This window comes from Cygnus atratus, chromosome 9, assembly GCF_013377495.2.
Source record: "Cygnus atratus isolate AKBS03 ecotype Queensland, Australia chromosome 9, CAtr_DNAZoo_HiC_assembly, whole genome shotgun sequence".
NCBI classification, from domain to species: domain Eukaryota; kingdom Metazoa; phylum Chordata; class Aves; order Anseriformes; family Anatidae; genus Cygnus; species Cygnus atratus.
In genome coordinates this window covers 16,311,816-16,336,640 of record NC_066370.1, presented here as the reverse complement: position 1 = coordinate 16,336,640, position 24,825 = coordinate 16,311,816, and the positions used below count along the sequence as shown (strand labels likewise).

General features: G+C 45.6%; 2 protein-coding genes across 3 annotated transcripts; one reads left to right on the top strand and one right to left on the bottom strand.

The window, feature by feature from the left end:
* Positions 1-1,509: 1,509 nt before the first annotated feature.
* On the bottom strand, positions 1,510-5,203 carry RPL35A (ribosomal protein L35a). Of its 2 annotated transcripts, none has more exons than XM_035544835.2 (5): positions 5,085-5,203; positions 4,726-4,768; positions 3,606-3,758; positions 2,561-2,705; positions 1,510-1,829 (listed from the first exon to the last, which is right to left on the bottom strand). In XM_035544835.2, exons 2-5 carry the CDS (start codon positions 4,734-4,736, stop codon positions 1,806-1,808), a joined length of 333 nt encoding a protein of 110 aa, XP_035400728.1. In that variant the 5' UTR covers positions 4,737-4,768; positions 5,085-5,203; the 3' UTR covers positions 1,510-1,805. The 2 variants fall into 2 exon arrangements, with proteins under 2 accessions (XP_035400728.1, XP_050568419.1); XM_050712462.1 differs by having other exon boundaries at positions 5,101-5,173.
* On the top strand, positions 4,773-24,787 carry IQCG (IQ motif containing G; the record flags this gene model as incomplete). Its single annotated transcript, XM_035544830.2, is given in 12 exon segments — positions 4,773-5,123; positions 5,125-5,185; positions 5,291-5,399; positions 8,431-8,578; positions 11,898-12,142; positions 12,279-12,407; positions 13,909-13,990; positions 19,530-19,691; positions 20,608-20,682; positions 22,098-22,229; positions 23,260-23,361; positions 23,878-24,787. Coding segments are annotated over 12 exon segments (1,734 nt in total), but the record flags the coding sequence as incomplete, so codon positions are not given.
* Positions 24,788-24,825: the final 38 nt, after the last annotated feature.

Genomic DNA, 24,825 nt, shown 5'->3' with positions numbered 1-24,825 from the left:
TACCTTGAGAACAACCAACATGCTAATGGCAAACACAACAGGAAACGGACCTGTTACCTTCTTTGCAGCATCTCGGCCATCCCGTCTACAAAAAACCCCGGGAAATTTCAGCAGCTTTGCGCTGATGGGAACTATGTACCGAAGACCTCAGCTCCCAGGGTCTTCTGGAAAAGCATGGTCTTAGCTCTTATATCTGAGTTTCTTTCACTGTGCCGGTGCTGGGACAGTCTAAAACCCAGAGGCAGCCGTCCCGCTCTGTATCCCTCCCTGCTCACAGCTGAACCAGCCCAGCAGGTTTCTAGGGGACATTGCCTTGCCCAAACATCCCATTTCACGCAAAGCACAACCTCCGTGATTTCTGACAGAAATTTCCTGAGGTAGGTTGTTCGCCTTTGATGCGGCAAAGAAACCAGGGTTTTGGAGCGGGGATGGCATGAAGCTGAGGGACCAGTGTCCCCTTGCGGCAGGAGGCAGCTGAGACATCTTCAGGGTCCTGCCCTGCCCTCCACTGCAGGCTGCGGTTGGGTACAACGGCTGTCCTTCCTTGGGCCATTGTTTTGATTCCCAGATCACACTGCTTGTGAAGCCCAGCTCATCCTCCCTCCCGTATCTGAACCCGGTCACCAAGCGTCACGTTGGCCTATGTGCACAACTCGGTCTTTCTAAGAATAAAACCCTGCTTGACCCAAGTACCCTGTAAGCTGCCCAGTTTCTCTCCATCCACGTAGAAGCTGCGGCTTTTCTCTGCAAGCGTTCTCACACAAGCAGCAGGGCCAGGCAACCTCTCATTCATGAGGGGAAAAAAAAAAAAAAGAAAACATACACTGGAGTGAGGGTTAGGGCATTGACTCACCTGCCTCAGCAGCCAGGGATGCTTTCCTAGTGTCTGAACTGCTGTGATGCCATCAGCAGTTATCACCCTCGTGGGGTATTGATGGGTTATTCTGGGAAGAAAGGAAGACTACGACATCAGCAGCAGCCATGGCAACCTGCAGCCGCCTGAAACCTCCCTTAAAATTACCCAATGTTTTTGAGAGATGTACCAAGAAACTCAGACTTTAAGTATCCTTCAGTCTATTTTCACGGCCTTTTTGCTCAACAAACTGTGAAGTCATGAAAGTTGAAGAGTATCCTGATTTACAGATCCTTCCCATCCCACACACTCTTTGTGGCAAGGCTGGAAAGGAAACCAGCAGGTATTAACACACACACAGTAGAGCTGTACAGTGGAAACGTCCAACAGGTGAGTAACTTAATTACCCAGAGCAGACACTAATGGCACGCATGCTGTCCAGCCAAACGTGGCCTCTCTGATTCTATTAAAACTATTATTTTTAGATGAGCGCTGGAAGGACTTACGCCTGCTAGGGTTTAACGTCCCACTACACGCTTTTGTCCCAACATCAGTCATTGCCACGTTCAAGGGAAACAGGAATACAAGAAGTTTTCCCCTAAATGGGAGGCGAGGAAATATTTCTCCTGTTCTGTAGAAAACTTGCGTGCACAGTCTGAGGTTGTAAACATTTATTGCTTAGCCCTGAAAATCAGTCGTTCTACGATGGAGGCAAAGACAGGTCACGGTAAGGGCTGCCAGTTATTTGCCTTTAGAACGTAGTCTGCTGTACAAGTGCCTTGCTGGGTCAAATCTCCATCTTAGGATCTAGTTTGGAGGCACTACTACATCACTGTGCTGTACACTCTGATATGCCACTGAAGAGTAATGAAATCCCTCAAAACAGGTGGAAAAAATAAAATAGGAATGTACAAAAATGAAACAGACTCTGCATTTTATTTCCAATAAAAATTTAGATCCTAGAGGGATACAGCATCTGTAAAACACAAGAATAGAATCACGTTAGACACCTTGTTACGGCACTGATTTTAAACAAGCTTCTCTTCAACTGCTATAAAAGCAACTCCCCCATTTACACAAGAGGTACAGGAGTAAGAGAGCGTAACAGCTAGTTCAGTGACTGAAGTAGCACTTTGCTAGCACCCAGGCTCCCCCCACAGCTGTCAGCCCTCCTGCTCGCTGAGTGGAAGAGGCTTCATGTGTCTGGTTTCAGGATTTAACCACGCAGCTCCTACTGTGCTTTTTCTAAGGCACAGGAGAAAGAATCAACACCCCCACGATGCTTCTTTGGACAAAATCACCAGGAAGATAATCGCCCCTTAGTTAAAAACATTTGGGAGGCAGGAGAAAAAAAATGATGCCACAGTTCCCTTGCCAGTGGGTAGGAACTGGGGCAGAAGAGTGCAAAAAGTACATATACAAGATGCAAGGAAAAGAAATCAAAATAACTTTACAAGGGAGCTGAAGAGGAGTCCAGGAACTTTAAGAGCCTTTCCAGGCAACCTGAACAAGCATACAAAACCCTTCACAACGCAACAAATCCTCTCGGCACAAGCAGCCAGCAATAAACCTCTCCTAGCTTCGCAAGGAATACACAACAGCAACAGAACAAGATGAGAGTTCAAGCTTTCCCTCATACTCTGGGGGATTAAAATGCACCCCGAAGGCTGCCAATGAATGCCTCGTTGCTGAAGTAGAACTACTCACCACTCGGATTCTGTGTCCAATGGCCTTGGCAGGGAGGTTGGAACGGAACTTGGCACGAACCATGCCGCTGTTCCCATGGGCACGGGTTACCTTCCCCCAGATCACTCGTGTCCTGTTGGGCTTGCCACCAGGGGTTACGGTGTTGCTGAGGAAACAGAGAAGCTTCTGAGCACACAAATTGCACCGTGCCTTCCAAATGGGTTAAGTGCTGCAGCTACTGGTTCGTCACAAGCTCCAAAGAACTGTTAACAAACCATAACGTTTAATAGGGAAAACACTGACGTTAAGATCCAGCTGAGAACTCCTCAATTTCTATTCCGAAGAAAACACAATATCTTTTTCTAAGATTTCTCCAGAAACACCACAGGCACGAGCCTAAGGCACTGGGACAGGCCACAGCTACCTCAGAAGAAAGCCACACGCCATCTTCAAGATGACGGCGGTCACGCAAACAGCCTGATCAATTTTATTCGAGACAATTCTAAACTCCTGTATCTCAACAACTACGCTCAAAGGAAAAATAAAGGGAAGGCAACAAGCGACCCCTCTAAAGACTTCCACCACCACTAGCACAGCAGAAGTGCTCTGACATGGCCACGCAAAAGCCAGGGTAAACTCCTCCAGCCTTCACAAAATATTCTGCCATTAAACATCCCAATAACTCAGTGTTCAACGCAAGTTCATCCCACCTCAATTTGCTCGATCAACTTCCCTTCAGTTTTTGCCAGGCCCAAGCAAAGGTTCCTTTTCTTCCCATTTGCTCTTTAATACATCATTTAAAAGACTGAATGATTCTTATACATTAATTTCATGATCTGAATGATAGACACACAGGTCAACTAATTAAAAAATAACAAAGGACTTCAAACTTAAGACCAAACAAGGAAACTGCTCTACACAACGCTGTATGGACATCGTTTGCAAGTTGAGCTCTTTCTTTTCTTGTTCTATCTAAAGATATCTAAGTAGACTGCTCACACCCCCGCATTTGCAAAACCTGATACAGAAGTTGACAAATTTAGTGTAACAGTAGTAAGTGACTTACTTTTTCGCTTTGTATACATAGGCACACCTCTTGCCCAAGTAAAACTCTGTCTCCTGGCGAGCATAGACACCTTCAATTTTCAGAAGGGCAGTGTGCTCCCGCTGGTTTCGGAGGCCACGTTTGTAGCCAGCAAAAATGGCCTTGGACCACAACCTAAAGACATTGAAAATGTGCAAATTAACTCAGCTCAAAACATTAAAGGTAAAGCCAAACAATATGTCGATTCAGAAGTTATTTCCACACCAACAGAAATTTAGCTGAGGAAAAAACCACTTAGTTCTACAAATCACTGCAAATTTTTACATTCAGGGAAGAGAGCAAAGCTAAGTAGCTCGGACAGGAGGTCTATGTATGTATACCACATACGCTGAGTTTCTGCTGCTGCAGTTAAGCATGAGCTGCTGCAGCAGAAAGTATTGGCAGCAACCCATTTGCGGCCTCAAACTGCAGTTTATGGGGACAGGCAAAAATAGAGCCTTAGAACTCAGTGCCTGTGTGCTGGAAGACTGACACAAGCTCAACAATTCTCCATGACAAAGACCTGTTTGTGCTACACGCTTAAAGCAATGGCATGTCTTGTTCCACAGAACACGACCGTGTCACAACTGTACACAGCAGCGATAATACAATGGTATTAAGGTAAATTACCCAGTTCTGCCTTCCACACAAAACAAACTCCAGATAAATACTAAAACAAAACGCTGCGATTCAGTTTTAATCCCTCTGCTGTATGTGAACACAATCCTCCCTCTATCTATAAAAAAATTCATCAGTAGCACTGTACCTCCATTAATCAATGGAACAGTATGATCAAGACCGGGACTACTCCAAGAAAACCATTATTAATAGTCGACACTGTATCGACAGCTGTAGGACAACACGAACAACTACAACCAGTTCAAGGCAAGGATTGCAGAACATGCAAACCCAGTTATGGTCGTCTGACAGACACCAGGATATCCAGCAGGTGTACTGCGTAGAGAAGCTGTCCTAGAAAATCAGAGCAGGCACAGAACACGGCTCACTGCCCACAGCTTTAGCCAAACACTCACAAACACCCCGTTTTTAATAAAACCTGCCAAAATCACGCCGTAACCGCAGCTCGGGGCGGCTCACTCACCTCCCGCTCATGGTGTCCTCCTGCAGCCCTGGTCCCGGCAGGCCTAGAACAACACATACACGCCGTCAGCCTCCCCCGGCCGCCACCTCCGCCCCGCCGAGCGAGCGGGGCCCGCCGCAGCCTCCCGGGGCCAGCCCCTGCCTCACGGCGGGGGGACCCCTCCGCCGCCTCCCGGCACCGGCCGCTCCAGGCCTCAGGCGGCGGCCGGCACCATCCGCCGCGCATCGGCGCCATCCCGCCCGCTCCTTCTCCCGCACGGCGCCAGACAGAACGCCCCGGGGGCCCCGCGCCCGCCGGCAACCCCATGGCGGGGGCAGCCCCTCCCGTCCCCGTCCCGGCGCCGCCGCGGCCCGGCTCACCCCTATGGCTGCGCACCAAGATGGCGGCGAAAGGGAGAGCCCCGCGCGCTGCCTGCCGGGATACGCACCGCGAAGGCCCCCGCCGGCGGGCGGCCCCAATAGCGCCTGAGTGGAAAAAAAAAATAGAAGCGGTCCCAACAGAGCGCGAACATCGGCCCCGGCTCTCCGCGTGTCCGGCTTGGTGCCCCCTTTATTTCCTGGGGTAGGGATTAGCGGAGGGGCGTCGCCATCCCCGCCGTGCAGGCACTCCCGCGGGCAGCCCCGCAAGGCCCCCGGAGGCGGGCGGTTGCCATGGAGACGGGGCCGCGGGGCCCGGTGAGCGCCGGGCCTGGGCCGGGGCTGGGGGTGGGCGGGGGGGCAGCGGGGGTTATATACATATAAGCGTGTGTAAACAGGGGGTTTTCTCAGAGAGAGAAAGCGATCGGAGTAGAGGAGGGATGGAGTATCATGGATTCTCTGAATTGTTCTGTTAGCTGCTTCTTTAAGGGAGAAATAAAGCAAAGTTCACTCACGTACCCGGTGAGGAGTATCAAAAGTGTACTCCTCTGGTCGGAGAATGGGCACGGTCCCTGCCAAAATTCTGTTTTCCAGCAGCAGAGCTGTCACAGCCAGTAAATGCTCCCGTTAGTTCTCAATTCTTATCAGTACAGCCTCAGAGAGCAGGAGCTGAAAGCGTTTCTCTGCAGTCAGAATGAAACCTGCTTTGCATCTCCTAGCCAACGCCAAGGCTATTTAAATTTTCCAAGGTTTCTTTTCCAATTTGCTTCAAATGAGCAATTTTTGTCCTAACATTTGTAGTGGCAGGCAGTTTTGTAAGGTCACAACTATTTTGCTTGCCTAAGAGACGTTCTTTGGTAAAAGCTCGGATATTCCTGATTTAAGGCCCAGCTGCTGCCACTGTGGAGATTCAGGATCTCTTTTTGCCAACACGTTTGCAAAACCGAGCTGACAGAGATGTGCCATTCTCAGCTTCCTCATTGGAATTTGTTAGTATATTCTTAAATAACTAAAAGAAATGCTGCAAAAAAAAAAATGCTGCCTTTGAAGCCATTTTAGCTTGTCAGGCAGCAGGATGGGAGAAATGTGCATCCACGAATCTCACACAGCAGAGGGAGTTGCAATCCCCAAAGGGACAGTAGGCCAGACCTTTTATACAGTTGTTTTAAAAATTATTTCTTGATATGTTTTTCTTTCCCTTTAGATCAGCAGAGAAAGAATGTCAGCCTTCCTCTTGGGGGAAGCTGAATCCCTAACATACCTCTTTTTTTTTTTATTAATAGAGCTTAGTGAAGGAGTTCAGCAAAGCACGGTGATTAAGGTCAATGTCAATATCAGGATGGTCTGCGGGCACTGCGTTAATACTAAAATCCAGTGAGAGCACCTCGCTGCTTGTAGCATTTCTAAATGCCCCAGACAGTGGTTTCCTTCTCACTTCCAAGTCAACATAAGCCCAGGCAGAGCTTACTGGTTTGGCACATGCATCTGCTGAGAGAGTATGCGGCTGTTAGAGCAGCTATAAGAGGAGCCATATAGGAGGAACAAACCAGCAAGCTTTAGACAAACATTTCCTGCTGTGAGTTTTCTTAACACACATTCATATTTTGACTTAATTCTCTGCTGGACAGAAGTTGTTCATGCAACAGGGGAAAAGCATTGCATCCTCCTTTACTTCCAGATAAGTCACTTTTTCCTGTGAGAGCTGCAAGCGTTATTTCTACTTTGAAGAATGCTGTCACAATCATCTGTGAAAGCTCTCTCACAACAATGCTTTTTTCTCCGTATTTTTAGCATTAAGACTCTACATGAAGTAGATTATTCGCATGTTATTTAACCTCAAAATATAGATAATAGATTTCTTAAAAAGATAGAAATGTATGAGAAATTTAAAAAAAAACATTTTATTAGTGCCTGTTAGCTGGAAACAAATACATAAAATCTACACTTTTATTTTGTTCTAACTGTTATGGTACTAACAGACATCTCATAGACCTTAACTAAAAAGTGACCATATATTCCACTCCAGTGAAATTAATTTCATGCTGTAGTTGTAAATTACTATATTTTCTTCAACAGAAAGAACAAAGGAAGACAAATGGTAACAGTTTCTGAGATCTTATAGTAAATATGCCAATTTTTTAAACACTTGTAAAGTTGCTTATGAAAAATCACTGATTTCCAGTGATCCAGGGCATGCATGCATCCAAACCTTTTTGATTTTTAGTAGAATATAGACATGTTTTATCCCGTTAGTCAGGTTAGCAGGCATTGCCTGATGCATTTCCATGGTTTGCTTACAGGTTGGGCTGTAATATTCTGCAGACCTAGCATGTGTTTATGCAAGGGTTTTACAGATGGCACCAACCCAGCCGCAGGTACGGCAGCCAAATGAAAACGTTGCTGGTCGATGTTGATGCTTCCGTTGCAATGACATGCAGGATCTCAGCCATCTCAGGCTCCCACTGTGCTAGGTGCTCTACCAGAAATACCTGTTTTAGGAGCATAGGGTTTGGAGGGATCGTCTAATGGCTTACCAAAACTCATTAAAAGCCTCGGAGAATTTCTCTGTTTTGCATGCAGATGTTTTCTTGTGCATTTTTCTAAATGAACCAATCCCGCTTGGTTAAATAGTGAATTTCCACCATGCTCTCTAGATGCACTTTCACAATATTCCATCTGCCTTGCTTGCAGATGGAATATTGTGAATGCAGAAGGGATGCAGATCTGTTTCACATTTGAAAAGCAATTAAAATAAAACAAATGAAATCGAACACAGAATATTAAAGATTGTTTGCTTAGTCCAGATATTGATTCTGGTTTGACTTTCAAAGTCTTGAGGCGGTAACGATTCCTCCTGAGGAGTTTGGGATCATAAAAATGATAAGGCTACACAGTAATAATGAAGAGTGATTAGAGCAGGAAGGTTCACCAACTGAGACTTTATAAGAGGTGTGGATTTTTTTTTCCTTTTACAAAGGCACCTTCGTTCAGTTGTTTCCCAAAGTACGAAGTCCAGCATGAAGCACTTCTCCCCCTCAAACTGAGCGGTGCGGCCACCTCACCCAATTTGTGCGGTCCATGTCCATTCCCTTCTCATCTTGTCTACCCAGATCTGCTGTAGGAGGGACCAGGACCTACTTTGTTCTGTGAAAGCTAAACATTCCTTGAATGCAGCCATTAGCAGAGCACAGCTCCTCTTATAAACAGTGTTTGAAAGACTATAAACAAAGCTAGGGAAGTGTATAAAAGGCTGCAAATAAGGCTATTTCAGGTCTACCTTAGTTTATACTACCCTTACTAACACTATAGGGTGATTCTCATTGGCATCTCTTGTCTTTGTTCCTCTTAGCAAGAACACAGAGACTAAAGAGATGGAAAAATTCACTCGGCTGGAAGCTCTGCTGTTTACTGCTGTGCTGGAGAATTGCATTGATCAGCTCTTAATCCTTGGATATATCATGCCGGTTTCATGCGAGGGCAAGACAGACATCAACTGTGTATGTGCCTCTTGTCCTCTCTCTTTAAAAAGTACCTCTAATTTTTCTCCTTGTTTTTTTTATGTCTTCTATCAGTACTCTTTAAAAATCAGCTCAGTTATTTTTTTCTGCAAAGTGCTCCATGACCCTTCGGTGAAGAAACAATAAAAACGCACATACGACGTTTTAATATTTATGCTGCAGCATCACTGAGAAGCCTTTGTCAAGACTGTACAAAGAACCCCACTGATCCAAGATGAGGTTCCTGGGCTTATAGTTCTAACATCTCAGTGGTTAGATGGCAAGCAAAGGATTAGTGAACAAGAAGTAAAACATATCTAGGGGCTTATATAGATACACAGCCATTTTAAAAATACAGAAGAATAGGAACTTTGAAAGTACCCCAAACAAGAGTAATTCTGTTACTCTAAGTGCATATACTACTGCTCCTCTAGTCCTCTCAGACAATGAATTAAGAAAGATTCCACTTCAAAATGTACTAGTAACTACCCATTCTTAATGACCATTATTAATTAGTTGATTTCTAATAGGCATCATAGTTAAGTGGGTTTGGGCAGAGGCGTGAAGAAGGAAAAGAAGCCGTAATGCTCAGGCAGAGGTTTGTTGCAGGGGAGGAAAGTGTTTTGATACGTCTGGTAGCTGATAGAGTGCGTGACAGACATAAGGAATAAGATGGGACTGTCCTGAGGGGTAAGTGGCTCCGAGTTCTGTTCTCATATTTTAAGTGATATAGCAGGCTGTTCTCGAGTTAAGCAAGTTTGAAACTTTTTAAAGAGGAAATAAGAAAAACAAAATTGTGTGACCTGGATGGAAATAAAAACTGGTATCTAAGTTTACAGATCTAATGGTATTCACTGTCTGATGTACCAATTAAGGATGCAAGAGAAAGGTAAATCAATATTTAGTTTTGTATGTTTCCTTTCCATACTAGCTTCTTTTCAAAAATTCCATCATAAAGCAGCAGAAGCTGCTGTTACAGTGAATTCAGGGCATGAACAACGCTTACCCTGTGCAATAGAGGGCACTCCTCCCCTTACAAGAGTACGGTGAGCCAGTCTCGCCTGTTTCCAGAGGATGCTTCTCCCTCACAGATCTGGCTGTGAAACCTCTGATGTGCCAGCAGCAGGAACACACAGACAGAGCATATCTCAAGGATGGCAGGAGTTGTTCTCCTTCAGCCAAACAAATTGAGGTTCATAGACATCCTTAAGGTACATTTGAATTATAGTGAAAATGCCTTCGTTTTTCTCTCCAAGCACAGAGGCTCATTTTTACCAAGTGATTTCTTAAAACACAATTTTCCCATAGATTGTAAACCTCAGTTGTATTGCTAAAGATTCCAAAACAAATCGAGGAGGAAACAATTTGGAAACAAGACGATGACCTAAGGGAAGCTACTTGCTAAATCTAGTACTCTTTAATTCACTATTTCTCCCTGTTCTCAGTTTCCATTTGTCTGTTATCACTGTATTTGTAGAAGACCTGCATTTGCAAAGCACCTTGCGTGCTACTGGAGCTCTGTCAGTCAAACAGATCAGTGACATTTTCACAGATTGACATTTCATAGATTGACAGTCTAAATTTCAGTTGATGACATTTTTGAGAGGGTTAGTCACGGTGTTGGTCAGCACCGCACTGATTTTCTACATCAGGAACTTTGTGAATTGCTTTATGTAGTGCATACCCCAGAGGGCAGCCTTTCTATTTGCTGACTTTGGAGCAAAAGACTAGCGAAAGATATACAGGTAGGAGAATACACTGATGGCACCACATGCACTTTACAAACTCCTTGCTCTTCCGTAGTTATTTGGTAATTATCAGTGCTTAATTCCCTATTGTTTACAGGCAACCCAGTTCTAGCCTGTCTTGAACTTTCCCAGACATTATAAACATCTATCAGAGCATTCATAAAATCTACATCGTATTAAAAGTTTGTTTGCCTAATATAGCTATTTCTGAAATACAGCCTTCACCGAGAACTATTTTAACCCTTTTTTTTTTTCCTAATTAACTGCGTAATTTTCGTTGCTCTGTATATACTTTGCATGGCATTCATTTAATGTAAATTTAACTGTCCAAAAATTAAGCGTGTAGCCAGCTAGGCTCCTTCTGTAGTCAGTGGCGAGTCAGGCACTTCCAGAGGCTGGTTCATCCCCTCATGAGATGTAGGCGTATTCAGGACGAAGCAGCTCTTTGCAGTGCCCTGCACGCTGCCCCCACTGACTGCAGCAGGATCACAGGACGTTATCGGAGCCTTGCTGGACCAGGAGCTGCTTGGAATTACTGCTGGCACGCACCACGGCTGCTCTGACCGCTTGTTTTCACTCTGCCCTTGGTGCTGTGTTGGCACAAACGTTTTTGCGGCTGTGACGTGATCTGGACTGAGAACTGGTGCTGCTAAAAATATTCTTTTTTCCCTTTTTCGCTGGAAAATGTTTCAGCTCAGTGAGTTCTCTTTTCCATTTCACCAAGCAGCCAGAGTGGACAGTAGGCAGCTCTGGACTAGGATGGGGCTGGAAGTGACTGCATTATTTGGCTTCAGTGGTACTGCTATAAACTGTGGTGCTTAGCCACAGGCTAAGATGACATGCAAACCCCTGAGATGTCTGGAGGTGAGCAAGAAAATTTTTAATGCCCCAGTATATACACCTGCATTCTTACCATAGTACATTAAACAGGGAAATTCCTAGAAGCAAGGCCTCAGTTGATTTTATAGTGTGCTTTTGCTTTTTCAGGGCTTTTTTTGCTTGTAAAATTGTACGTGGCTGCAAGATACCTTCCCATAGAAGATTGATGTTAGTATTTTGAATTTCCTCTTTGAATTCACGTTATACTTCTTCTGCTGTCACTCTCCCAAGAAATAGCTGATGTCTATCGTTTATTTCCATGTATCTCAGCTCTTGTTCTAACAAAAATATTGTAGGCAAAGGTCCTGGAGACGGGAAAGGGGAAATGGCTAAGATGGAGAGAAGGCTGAGGGGAAGCAGACTAACAAGCTTCCCATACATAAGAGCTGCTGCAAAGAAGGAAGGAATATTTTTTTCTCTGTGTCTACGGAGACTAGGACAAGAAGTCAGAGGTTTAACTGCAGACAAGGACTTTCAGAAAAATTTTCCTTACAGTAAAGACAGTTGTGACATGCTGACTGGAGACTGTGCAGTCTCCATTGCTGGAGGTCTTTAAAAACATCTCAGACAAATGTCTACTTAGTATAGCTGCATTCCCGTTTATTATTAATTTTTGCTCCTCTCACATAAATTTGCAGAGGGTTTATTTCTACTGCCCAAAGTGCAAGCAGGTCTCTTGTACTCCCTTTTAGATTGAGAGCCAGGAAATGCAAGAAATCAGAGACAACAAGAAGGAGCTGGACACTGACCATCAAGAGCTTATGTCTGCAAGGCAAGGGGGTGGGGAAACAGTTACCTCCAAGCCTCTGAAAAGCACTGAACGCACGCAGCAGCTGGGAAGTTCTGAGGATCTGAAAAGAGCCCATCATCTTTCCAACAAGGCCATGAAACACAGTGCTCTGCCTGCAGATACTCTCAGAAAAATTCAGGCTGACAGGTGAGTGAAGCACAGATATAACGGCTGTGGGGGATGCTCAGGGCTTTGAAGTTCTCAGTCCCTCTCGAAAGTAAAAACACAGGGTTCCCACTCTCCCACTTATAAATTACTCTTGTATATGTTTTCTTCCTGGCAGGCAGTATGCAAGTGATGTAATTACTGCAACTATGAAAGAGATGCAGGAATCAGGAACATTTAACAGCCTAATGGAAGCTAATGGGAGAGAGAATGCAAAGAAGAGCAAGTTTCATGACATCCTCATCAGGTCAGAGTTGACTTCAGTATTTTTCTGCTTAACTGCTCAGACCCAAAGCCCATTCACCCTCAGTAGATGCTATAAAAGGGAAGTAAACAAAAACAAACAAAACCCCTAAACCAAGATATGGAAAGGATGCCACTTTTTCAGCTTAAATTATCCTGACTACTTTACAAATTGCACTTCTTTCCCGTTGAGAGAGAAATAACTGACGGTACTGATATTAATCAGACTGGGGAATCGCCTGAGCTTGGACCACAGTGGACACCAGTGTCTGCATTAATGCAAATGCTGCTCCATAATCAATTAAAACATAATGTGATGTAGGAGTTCCCTGATCTTCAACTCCTTGTCCCCAGAGGAAGCCAGAGATGCAAATAATCTGCTCAAGCCAGGGTCAGCAACATACAGCCTTTAGGTTAGCTGATGCCCAGGAGGATCTGCTTTGACCCATATGCTAATATGCTCCCTTTTCCCCACTGACAGCAAGGGGCTAGCACAGATGGCAGCAGAGGCAATTGTCTTTCAAGTACAAAACCCACCTCTTCCACTGTCTAAAACCAAGGGATTTATTGTTTATCCATGGAAGGGACAGAAAGCAAAAATGAAAGCAGCAATTGCTTGTGGAATCACTATTCAATACTGGCAAGTGGAAAGGGGCAGACAAATCATCATAGGAAAGGACATAATCATTTTATTCCAGTCTATCAACCATATCTAATCACTGCGTTACCTGATCTACTGTACATTCTTTTCATGGAATGCACTTGATCTGTATTTCAACATACTGTAACTTCCCTGGTTTTGTGTCAATATACCGGTCTGAAAGCAGTCTGCAGCAAGGCTGGAACTCCTAATCAGGAGCTGCAGTTTATCACAGTCACCCAGCTAAGGACTCTGAAAATGAAATGCGCGTTTGACTGTAAGGTTGGGAGAGGGTACAAAGCCTCAGGCAGCAATTCTTGTTACTGGCTTTAGATCAAATGATAGGCATAAAAGCTTAGAAAAGCTCTCAGGGTGAAATAAGATAGTCATGAAACCTAGAATATCACTGCATCCATTTTGTTTTAAACAGGTAAATACCTCTGTAGGTTTTGATCTGGTTCCCCAGGATTTTGGTTCATTCTACCTCTCATTCCCATCCCCCTTGCTCAGTCTATGCATCTTTTCTTTAAGGATTTACTTACCAAGTCACTAGCCTTGGTGAGGAGCCTCTGCTTCTGACTTGCAGATGTGCTGCCTCCTCAAGACTCGGAGTGAAGAAATGAATGCCTTTTCTGCTACCCAGCCACAGAAAGTGGCTTATCTGCTGCTCTGAAGAAGCAGGGCAAGCTTTTGTGTATGCTTGTTTTAGTTCAGCTGTTACAAACTCGCTGAAGAGCAGGTTAAGTGGGGCAGTATTCAGCTAGGTGCACCGATGTATCAGGAGATAGGAAATTCCCTATCGAGGTGTAAAACTCCTGTCTTTCTTGATGTGTTCAAGCGATTGCATTTTCCCATTTTCTTTCAGGGAGGAGGAAGGAAAGAAGGAGATAAAATCTCTCCAGAAACAGCTGCAAGATGTCAAGAAAGAAACTGAAATGGAACTTCAGGTGAGGTTACTTAACAGTGGGCATCACACCAAGGGGAAGTCTACTAGCAGAGATCCTGGAAATGCGTAAGGTACACTGGGAAGTGTAGCAAGATGAAAAGAACACTAGAAAAAAAAAAGTGGGCATAACAGAGAGGAGAAGGAAGAGAAGTCATTGAAGGAAATGGAAAGTTAGCAAGTTAGGAAAAAGAAAGGAAGAAGTAGTTGTGGAAAGTGAAGAAGAAATGACGAATGAAGGGTTTTTGTTTTTGTTTTTGTTTTTCCTTACAGAATTGAACAGAACATCTAAAAGATGTAAAGGTCAGACCCAGGACTGAAAAGGGAAGCTGTATACTTCAATATATACTTACTCCCACTGGAAGTGGGGTGGGAGCCTATTTCTAGGCCCTATGGGACAACCCCAAATCCCTTGACATCTGCGTGGCACTTAAATGAAATAAGCTGAATAGTTTGTTAGGCTCACACCACCACATTTTGTCCGTTTGTTTCTGCGCAATGTCCTGTCTCACTCAGCTTCTGATGGCTCCTGGGAAGCTCCTTTTCTCCCACTCCCCAAGCTCACGAATATGATGATGTGGTTTGCCTTCTGTGTAGTGCGCAGTCAGGCTTGGCATTTCTGTGTCCTGCCTTGCACCTCTCCTTGCAGTCATAGGAAGGTGTGTAGCTCCCACGCTGAGAAGGTGACCTTCTCTGTGTTCTTTTAATACCTTATGCTAATTGGGTTCTTGCATTTTGCCTCATCAAGTGGGACCTGCACTCATTTGGGATTTTGTTTTTATGTTTCCAGCCTAAAAATCCTTTTCTGGGTTTCCTTATAGTTTCAGCTTTGATAACAAATCAAAGACAAGACTACTTTCAAGTACTGCTTTCCTCCTGTGCCAAACATAATGGTGTCTCACTCTGTCTCCCGAGGGAGAATAATTTCTTTTTGCTTCGTATGGGATTTTCCCATCGGCAGTTTTACAGACACTTGCATGATTTGTCAGCTTGCCAACTAATTAGAAGCAAAAATACAGCTTGCTGATTTTGGAGCACTTTGAACAATAATAATACACTGTCCTGTAGACAAAAGCCTGCATGGCTGTCTCCAGTCCAGTGGATGAGAAAACAAAAGCAAGCAAATCTAATCATGGAACCAGAAAAACACGGTCATTGATTCACACATGTTGCTTGCGTGTTTGTATTTTCAGTCTTGCTAGTTCTTAATGAGATGCTAATTCAGGCTGTATTAGCCTGCTCTGCTCATTTTTCTTTCTAATAGAACACAAGTCAAATGCTAAATGTTCTCACATTTTGTTTTCTTTCCTTTTGGAAAACACTGGTGTCTCAAAAGGAGCTGAGACGATCAGTCTGTTTTTATTCCAGACTGCTTTATTATGATGTTCCTCCATAAAGGAACACCACCGATACCTGTAGTTTGGCTGCAGTTCTGTTTGCTGCTACAGTGTTCATTTCCTAGCTTGCAGAAAAATCCTCACTTTCTCAGGTTTCCTGGACAAGTGATGGCTATCATACAGATTTTGAAACAGGTTAATATTGTCTAAGATGATATAGTTTACATAGTTTAACGAAAAAATTAGGAAATGTAAACTTTTAAATTCCTGCATTGCTATTCTCACAGAGAATTTTTATGACCTTTGTGGGTTTTTTTTAGTAAATTCATGCCATACATGTATGCAAGTTATGGTGTAATTTTATAACAAACAGTAATATTTCAGGCTACATAACTAGACAGAAAAACAAGATGTCGCGTCATGGTGCCAGTGAAAACAGGTCCATAATTTTTATTCTCTCGTGGCTCTCATGAGACACCCAGCTCCAGTATGAGTGTGCCACTCAGTAGTGCTTTTAGCAGTGATTAAAATCTGTCATGGTTCTCTCCTTATCCTCCCTCAGGAAGACAAATCCATCAATTAAGTGTTCAGGGGGAATATCTTAAATGCATATACCCCTAAACCGGTGCATGTTTATGCTGGAGAAATGTACCGGCCGACTGTAGTGGAAGGCACGAGGTTTGTGGTGGTCCTGGGCTACTTCATCCCACTGCTGGAACAGCCCCCAAGGCCGCTCAGCAGGAGCCAGAGCTGGTGCAGTAGATCCAAACTTGGTGCCAAGGGGATGGGGTCTTTGACAAGGGTGCCACTGCCAACAAGTCTGCTCCTTCTGCCAGCAAACTGCCCCTCAGACGTGGCACAACACTTGCTGGTATTGCGGTGAGCTAGCAGAGGGCTGCAGAAGTCCTTATGCCAGGAGAATGGGTGCCCCTCCAGTCCTGCTGTCCTTTCGGCTGAAGCGTTCCTCGCAGGGGGGTGTGCAGCACGGGGGTGTTCTGGCAGCTAGGACAGAGATGTGTGGTTTCAGGGGATGCGAGTCCAGACTGCGGCAGGTGTGTAGCTCTAAGCGTATCTCCAGGCTTTGCAGGCTGAGCTGTCGCAGCTGCCAGTGGAAGGACTTGAGCTCATCCACACTCGGCGTGGAAGCAAGGAGGCAGGCAGCGGGGCGCTCTGCAGGCTCACTAACTGCCCGCACACAGCACAGCACCCCCTCCATTGCTCCCTCCAAATGCTCACCAAATGGTGGGCACCGGGTGTGCTGCTGGCAGCAGGGAGTTTACCCGAAGGCCGTAGGAATCACACAGACTCTTTGCTCCTGGTTGTTATTTCTGTAACCAGCTGTATTTCAAGTGACTGTAAATGCTAATTGCTGTGGAAGAACTGAGAGATGCAGGGGGCACTTGCAAGACAGATAAATCAACGTAAATGAAAACACATGAGCGTGCATACCCTTTCCAGCTAGAGTGCAGCTGCTTTTGCTGCCTAACAGCATCTGTGGGGCAGAATCCTATGGCACGGGATAACAGCAGCAGACAGGCCTCTGAGCTGATGTCTGCGAGCTGAGAGATCAGAGGAAAAAAAAAAAAGCTTGTTTACCTGCTAGCAGAGAAGACTGGCTCTTAACAAGTATTTCCTGGGTTTTGATCTCGGTCTCTGCCAGTTTGGGGATAGTTTTGGATGCATGATGTATGATTTTGCATCTTTGGTTTGGCAGATTCAAGCTGGAGTCATCCCAAATAAGCGGCCCAGAGGTTGACTGCATTAACCGTGAAAGCACGCGGTGTCCTGGCCGAGCCCTTTGCTAGGATAAACCAGAATGAATAAATATTAACTCATTTTCCCAGTGCCTGCCTCTGAACTTCAGGGATGAGCACGGTCCGCAGATGGCGCCCACGGGTTGTGGGTGGCAGCAGCAGTCACAACCCGCGATGTAACACCAAAAATGCCCCGGCTCTGCAGCTCCAGGCCCACCAGCGGGGCTGCAGTAGCTGCCCACATGCCTGCAGCCGACTTTCCCTCTCCAAGTGAGTGCATTACTGTAAACCGCCAGCGGGGTTTTGCATTTCACTTCCCGTCTGCTTCGGGTTGTGTAACCAAGCCCCCAGACTCCCCACTTCTAACAGAGCTGTTTTACACCACCAAATCCAAACCACAAACATGCCATGCAGCAAAGAAAACAAACAGAGCAGGCAGGCCCCCATCCCAGCCGAGGCCTGGGGCTCTGAAATCAAAAGCACTTTTTCCTCTATCAAAATATGAAATAAAAAAAAAAAAACAAAATAACGTGGTGTTCATGCTCTGGTTCATGCTCTGCCCCACATCTCCGAATAGTTTGTAACCTAGGCTGAACCCTTCTTTTCTGGCCTGTTTCCAGATGCTTAGCAGATAGCAGCAAGACCCTGACTGCAGCCGCGCTTGGTTTTGCCGAGCCTCAGCGCCACAAAACGTTGGTGTTTTTCATCAGCATCTCCCCGCTCTGTCTGCCAGCCCCTCGATTTAGACATGCTTCCACCACAACACAGCAGGACAACCTCAGGATAAAGTGGTGTAGTCACCTCCCATGTCTACCGACTAGGAACACAACCACTCCCAATGCCTACCAAAATTTCACATCAAGGAGAATAAAAGCCATTACCAGAAACCTTAATGGGGCATAAATAGGTCGTGTCTGTAGCTGTCTGCAGTCATATGATGATACGGCTGTACAAAAAATATCTGATCTTGGAAACCTTCACAAATTTTTGAATGCATGACTTTTAAAACCACAAAACTGCACCAGCCAAGGCCCTAATTGTCCTGAGCCTTATAAATATACTTTACTCTTCCTAGCTATGTCCGACAAGGGGTGCAGAGGGAAGGATTTTCCTTTTAACTGTTCCAAACTCTTCTTATAAGGAAACCTTTCCAAATGAGTCATGCTGCAAAGGCTTTTAAACACAGCACTATTGAGCTTCTTCCTGTGGCATTTTTCCATGTTTGCACAGCTAAGGAATGCAAGGGTGCTTCAGAGACAAGATACGTGGGCTTCAAACCATTTAAATGCCAACACTTCGGGATTTCATCTTCAGCTGCAAGGTTTGGCTGATGAATGTCAAGCCCGTCACAGCATGGCAGGAGAGCAAAGAGAGAGGCTGTAATGGAGCAACTGGGAGCCAGCCCAGAGGCATTACTGTTGGTCTTGCATAATTACACAGGAGACTTTGATGACCTTTTTAACTCGCAATGCAGTCTAGAGTTTTTCATTTTACGGGAGGTTCTTCCAAGTTCCAACCCTTGATTAATGAACTTTTATCTGTTATTCAAATAAAATCATTAAAAAGGAGTAAAGAAGCTAACAATTCCAAATCAAGCAAACGCACTTTGCTTCCTGAGCACACACAAAAAGCTGGACAAATGGGGCACGTTGGCTTGGGGGTAAATGTCCTGGAGACAGAACACCCTCAGGAAAGCTCAGCTCCAAACAAGAAACAGAAACAAGGTGTGGGGAGAGGCTGGGAGCTCATGGCCAGCTTTTCCTTGGCACTCCTTACTTACCCTGGGTGTATGCTTTTATTAACAAAGTGGGCAGCATTTTCTTGATAAGATTTCAAGAAAGAACTGTTTAAACACACGAGTGAGTCAAGATTAGATTTTCACCTGTTCATAGTGCTGTATTTTTACAGTTGCTGTATAACAAGGAAAAAAAAACAACAAACACCAACAAACCAAACCAAACCAAACCAAACACCAGCAATAAATCCAAGGAACAGAGCATACTTTAGGAAATCAGACTTGGGCGTATGTGGGGCCGAGGTATTATCCTCTTGTTACCGATGCCCGCTCACTGAGACAGCCTAATCCAAGTAGTTAGCAAAGCCTAACTTCAGCAGTTGAAATTATTGGACTATTTTCACGCTTATAATAAGCATGTCTGAATCTCTTCCTGAACCAAAGGCCAGAAGGCCTGGTTTCTTGTCCCACTCTGTTCACCACTCCGCCTTCTCCAGGGGTTATCACTCCTCACGGATGGGTTTATTGCCTTCCGTATGGGTTATAAATCAAACTTCCATTTGAAGCACAGTTTAAAATGGGTCAACAGTCAGGGAAAGTGTGAAGCCTACAGCCTTTGATTCTTTTGCATTTATCTGGGAATGGAGAGATTAAGAAACAGAGAGCTGATTTTAGTCTCCAGGCTTGCTTTTTTGCTTATTCTGTCTCCCCCCCTAGAACCGAGATAATATGATTGTCTACCTCAAAGATGAGTTCCAAAAGATGAAAGCCAAAACAGACGTGGAGAAACGCTACATAAAAAAAAGCACAGACCTCCAGGTCCACCAAACCCAGAAGAAGTGCAGCAATGCAGAGAATGGACTGAACAAGGAAATTGAGGTAAGCTCTTCCCCGCAGCCCTTACTGAAAAGTATCTGCAGCTTGTGAGGAAAATGTCAGCTCAGCAGGTTGTCTGTAGGACAGAAGGACTCAGCACTGTGCTGGGAACAATCCTTGTCTTAGAAGGATCCTCTCCTAGGACTCTAGCAATGCCTCTGCTTGTCTGGTGCCCCATTTTTACACCACATTATCTTTTTTTTCTCTAAAATGATAAACATCCCCATCCCTTGGAATTGCAGCTGAAGTGTGGTGAGCTGCACAAGCAGCATTTTTTCAGATCTGTAGGGGAGGGATGTACAATGAGCTTTTTATTGAAAAAGCCAAAGAAAGAAAGAAAGAAAAGAAAGAAAAGAAGAAAGAAAAAAAGAAAGAAAGAAAGAAAATAAGGCCAGTGTTTGGCCTCAGCACAGAGAGGTAGCTGTCTTGGGGGCTCTCTTTCCTAGAGAAATGCATGATCAGAGGACTTAGATGATGACAGGAGGTTGTCTGCCAGCAGAACCATCATGGGGATGCAAAGCTTTCTGGATCAGACCTCAAACAAGGCTAAGGACTTTACTTATTTGGTTCCTTTAAAAGTGATTTCAAGTCAAATGGATTTATTTTAAGTATTTTTCCGCCTATTCATTTTAAGGTTGAAAGTTCATGCTCCACTTGCATATAGTTACAATGCTATTTAGCAATTTAAGCGGCTTAAACTCTTAGCATTGCCCACAGCGTGTTATGCTGGTAGAGGTGTTAGGTAGCCACAGGGTGAACTACTGCCTCGGTCAGTTTTGGCACTGGGAAAAAGGCAAAAATGCGTGTGGACTGCACAGAGAGCTCCCACGTGCTTGTGCACCAGCTGGGCTCTGAGCAGCAAAGGTACACACATATATGCAGTAACATCGGCTCACATGTTCTGTTGCATCAATCTCAGGACTTGAAGAGGAAAACTGATGAGGAGATTCGAGTCCACATGGAGATTGAAAATTTCCTCAGGCAGTACTATAAGGTACGTTTGGCTTTTTATGTTAATACCTAAAATATCAACCAATAAATATTACATCATTGATTAGTGTCTAAAGAAAACCAGTTACTGCTCCATCACGATTGTTGCTGTTTGAATTACTGCTTCCCTTCAAGTCGGAATTAAGCTGGCTCCCCCTGATTTGTGATTTGCTAGCTTGCACACATTTTCTTAAAATTAGAGTTCATACGATTGGGATTGTTTATCCCATTGTTAGAGATTTTCCCTCCCTCAGATAGCTGTATTCAGTTAATAGAGATTTTGGGTAGACCTTTGGCAGTAGCTGGGAATTCCAGCAACGCAGCGAAGAGTGCTCTTGCACTAAGTTAGGGCAACAGATCACACACCCAAGTGTTGCAAAGGGTGAAAGAAATGACAGAAACTGCTACACTAAATATGTCCTTTCTTAATCTGAGGAAGAATTGGGGTTGGGTAAGTGCTAACTCATGATTATTGTACCTGATCTGAGCAGCTAACAACCATGAATGTCCTTGTGCTGCTGATCCAAAGGTTCAGAGCTTTGCTGTCATCAATGGCAGTGCTCATAACAGTAAATAACATTGGTAAATGTCTCATAAATGTCTCACTGGCAGAAAACCTGTACTGCTGCAGGGTACCTAGCATCACTGCCAGAGTGAAATTCAAGAAAAGAGAATCACATTTTTAACATACGACTGCAAAAAAGTGCTGTATCTTCAGAGCAGTTAAAACGTGAGCTCCCTATCGCAGGACCATAGTCTGATCAATGTTTCAGAGTGAGAGGACTTCCTAAGTACATCCTAAGCCTCTCTGTACTCAGCCAGCAGCTGGTGGCTTTACGGTGGCCCACAGAGATGAGGATGACCATGCCCTCCATTTCCCTCGTGTGTCCAGCTGTGATGTTGTAATGAGATTGATGCTTTTCCTCAGATTATTTTTCCATGCAAGCAGTCGTGGCTGTTGCTATGGAGAAGTCACTCCTGAATGGGAGGAAGTCATCTGGCATGATGTTTCAGAAACACCTGCCCTCCTGTTACTGAGTGAGACAAAGCCAAGTTCACAACGTGAAAAAGCGTGACCTGCTGACCCATGGGACCTTACTCCTGGTGCACTGAGTTTAATCCAGAAAGTGGCTAGGGAGTGATGCAGAGGATAAAAGCTTTCTCGCTGTGAAACTGTGTTTCCTAAACTCCCCTTCCTACGCGCACACACAAAGAATGGCTTCTGGTTGTCATTTACTGCACCAGGATTGTGCACAAAACTAACTCCCAGTGCTTCTCCATTCTTCACGCACCTCTGCAAGGCCAACCCAGTCTCTTTTCATGTCCAGGCCAGTGCTGGGGTTTCCATGGTGACCCCCAGGAAGGGTACCCCCTGTATGCTCTTTGTACCATGCTGAGCACCTCTCTGTCCCCATGCAGAAGGTGGAAGAGAAGCTGGAATACTGGGTGGACAAGTATGAATGTGACACAGACGCTAAAGACAAAGAACTTGAAGCCCTAAAAGAATCAAAGGCAAACAACTTGGAAATGCTGCAGAGATTTGCCAGTGAGGTAAGGCGGCAGCAGCAGCTCAGCGCTCAGCCATGCAAAACCGCGTCCTGGCTTTTTCCTACTGTCATTCAGATAAGGAACGAGGACCATGGGGAAAAAAAAATCAGTAATCTAGAGGTGTAGGATGGGGTTATGAGCACTGGTCCTGGGAAGGCATGACATCATTTGTGACATCAAGGAAGGATGATGATGTTTTCCCTAAACTATTCTCAAACACCAGCAAGTAATTAGAAAACTATTGACAGCCTTTGTGAGGGGCAAAGGCACTGCCCCATCCCACCAGTATGCCTCACCGTAGTTTGCTGCCTTAGCCTGAACAAGCTTGCTTCTTCTAGCAATGTATGGGTATGACAAGCTGAGCCTGAATAAAGCAGTTCCTTCCCTTCCTGGAGATGCATGTTCACAGCTGCACAGTGCTCTGTTATCAGGAGACTGATTCCAGTTAAAGTCATTCCTACCCCACACCCGTTTCTTGGTTAACTGCTGGGCTTTGATCACAGGCACACAGGCACATCAGAGCAGGCAGCACAGGGCAAAATGAAGTATCTGGTAAAAAGGGTGCTAGAAGGAAGTCACTTGTAATCATTCCTTATTGTCACTGAGCCTGAGATGCTGGGCTTGAGTTAGACATTTCCCTGCTTGTGGGCTCATTTTTCACTCTGTATACTGTCAGCTCGGTGTCCAAAGCGTTTCCATTCATCATCTGCTGCCTAGCCTGGGGGAGCACGGGTCCTTCCTACTGACATCTGTTGCCTGAGACACCATCAGACAGCCGTTTTACAGCACAGGATCAGGGGGTTAATTATACCCAGGCCATGAGCGGTTTCACTTTGGCAGCAGCTCTCAGTGCCTTTAGGAGTGGTGGTGGTAATGAGCAACATTTGCCATCTGGATTCAGGAAAAGATCAAATAAAGGAGGTGGGGGAGGAAGGTCCAGGCTTACACATTACCCTTGGGCTGCCACGGAGCAGAGACATCCCTGAATGCTTTTTTTACGTGGCTGCTGAACTGCCCCCGTGCTACCTTGCAGTGCCAGATGTTTGAGGAAACCATCATCGCTGATCGGGCAGAAAAGGAGGCTAAAAGAAGACAACTAGAGCGGGATGCCCTGGAACTGAAGAGCATCCTGAAGGTAAAGGCGAGCAAAACTGAGGCAGTGCTGCTCCATCAGCAGTTAGGAGTTAATTATTTGCACCACAGGCTGTGTTCAGGCAGAAAATGGCCTGAGAAAGTTGGCTGGTACAGGGTGGCACAAGCAAGGGACAGACTAAGGCTGTCCCCTTCTACTGGGGCAGACACAAAGCCATCAGCTAGCTGCAGAATGTTTAAGAAGGGAACAAAAGGGGAAAAGCCAGCCTCTCGAATGATTTGGGGCTGTGCCCATCACACCAGCCCCACTGCATGGGTGACACAAGAAGGGAGAGTCACGGGGCTGTTCCCCTACTCCTCTTCTTGCCACGAGCAAGGGATGCCCTCAGCTTATACATGGATGCCTTCAGTGTAATCAGCAGAGGCCCAGCTGCTGCTGCATGGGCCAGGGCTTCCCCTCTGCAGCTGGGAAGCGCAGGAGAGACGCTCTGTCCATTTTACTGTACCCGGATTTCCCCTGCAACCGATTTCCCCTAAGACCTCTCTCTCCTACTTCCAGCTGCAGGCCTGGTGGAGAGGTACAATGGTCCGCAGAAACCTTGGACCCTACCAGAACCTCAGGAAGAGTCGAGAGAAGCAGCTGTTGAAGGAGACAAACAAAAAGGATAAACCTGGAGCAAAGAAAAAGAAACGCTAAGTAAGAAACCCAGCCACAGATGCGCTCCGGGGCTGCTGCTGGGCAGGGCTCTGCTCTCTGTGTGTCCATCAGGACAAAATAAACCACGTAATAGACCTTGGGCTATTCTGGAGAACGTAGTTCGTGACACACAGTTAAGGTGAAGATCCAGTGACTTGAAGCTGTCTTTGTACAGCAGAGACACTGCTTCCCCAGTAGCAGCTCTATGGAAACATTAAAACTAGCGGGATGTAATGCTATGAACAGCTCAGTGACTCACCAGATGAGGTGCTCTGCACGGAGAACCTCCTTTGCAGCCCCCCACAGCACTGGCCATGGAAGCGATGGTGTTTGCTGTGGCTCCGGCGGCTCTGAGCGAGGCAGGGAGGCCATCACCCACATCTGGGCTCAAGCAGCGCTCTCCCCGGTGTCAGTGCCAGCATTAGGTCGGCCAGGGGAAAACTGCTGACACTTTGCAGTGTAAACACGAGGGCAGGCGAAGCATGCAGGTTTCCATTCCCACAGCCCTGCAAAGTGTCAGCACATAGACAGAATAGCTCTCCCTGCCCTCCTGCAGAGGGAAGCAACAATGGAAAAAGACAGCTGGCCGCACTGCCCAGAGGAGCTGCTCTGTCACAGCCGTACCCACCACCGACTGCGACCTCCGTGCAGGGATGTCAGGCAGTGGGCAGGGAACAAAGCTGGTGGGGAGCAAAGTTCTGGGTTTTTTTTTGGCCCTTTCTCCTGACACCACTGTCACTCGCCTACAGGTTTGTGCACAAAGCAAAACTAGTCCTGTGGCTGAGCCGGCTGCTTTCTGACACTCCCGCA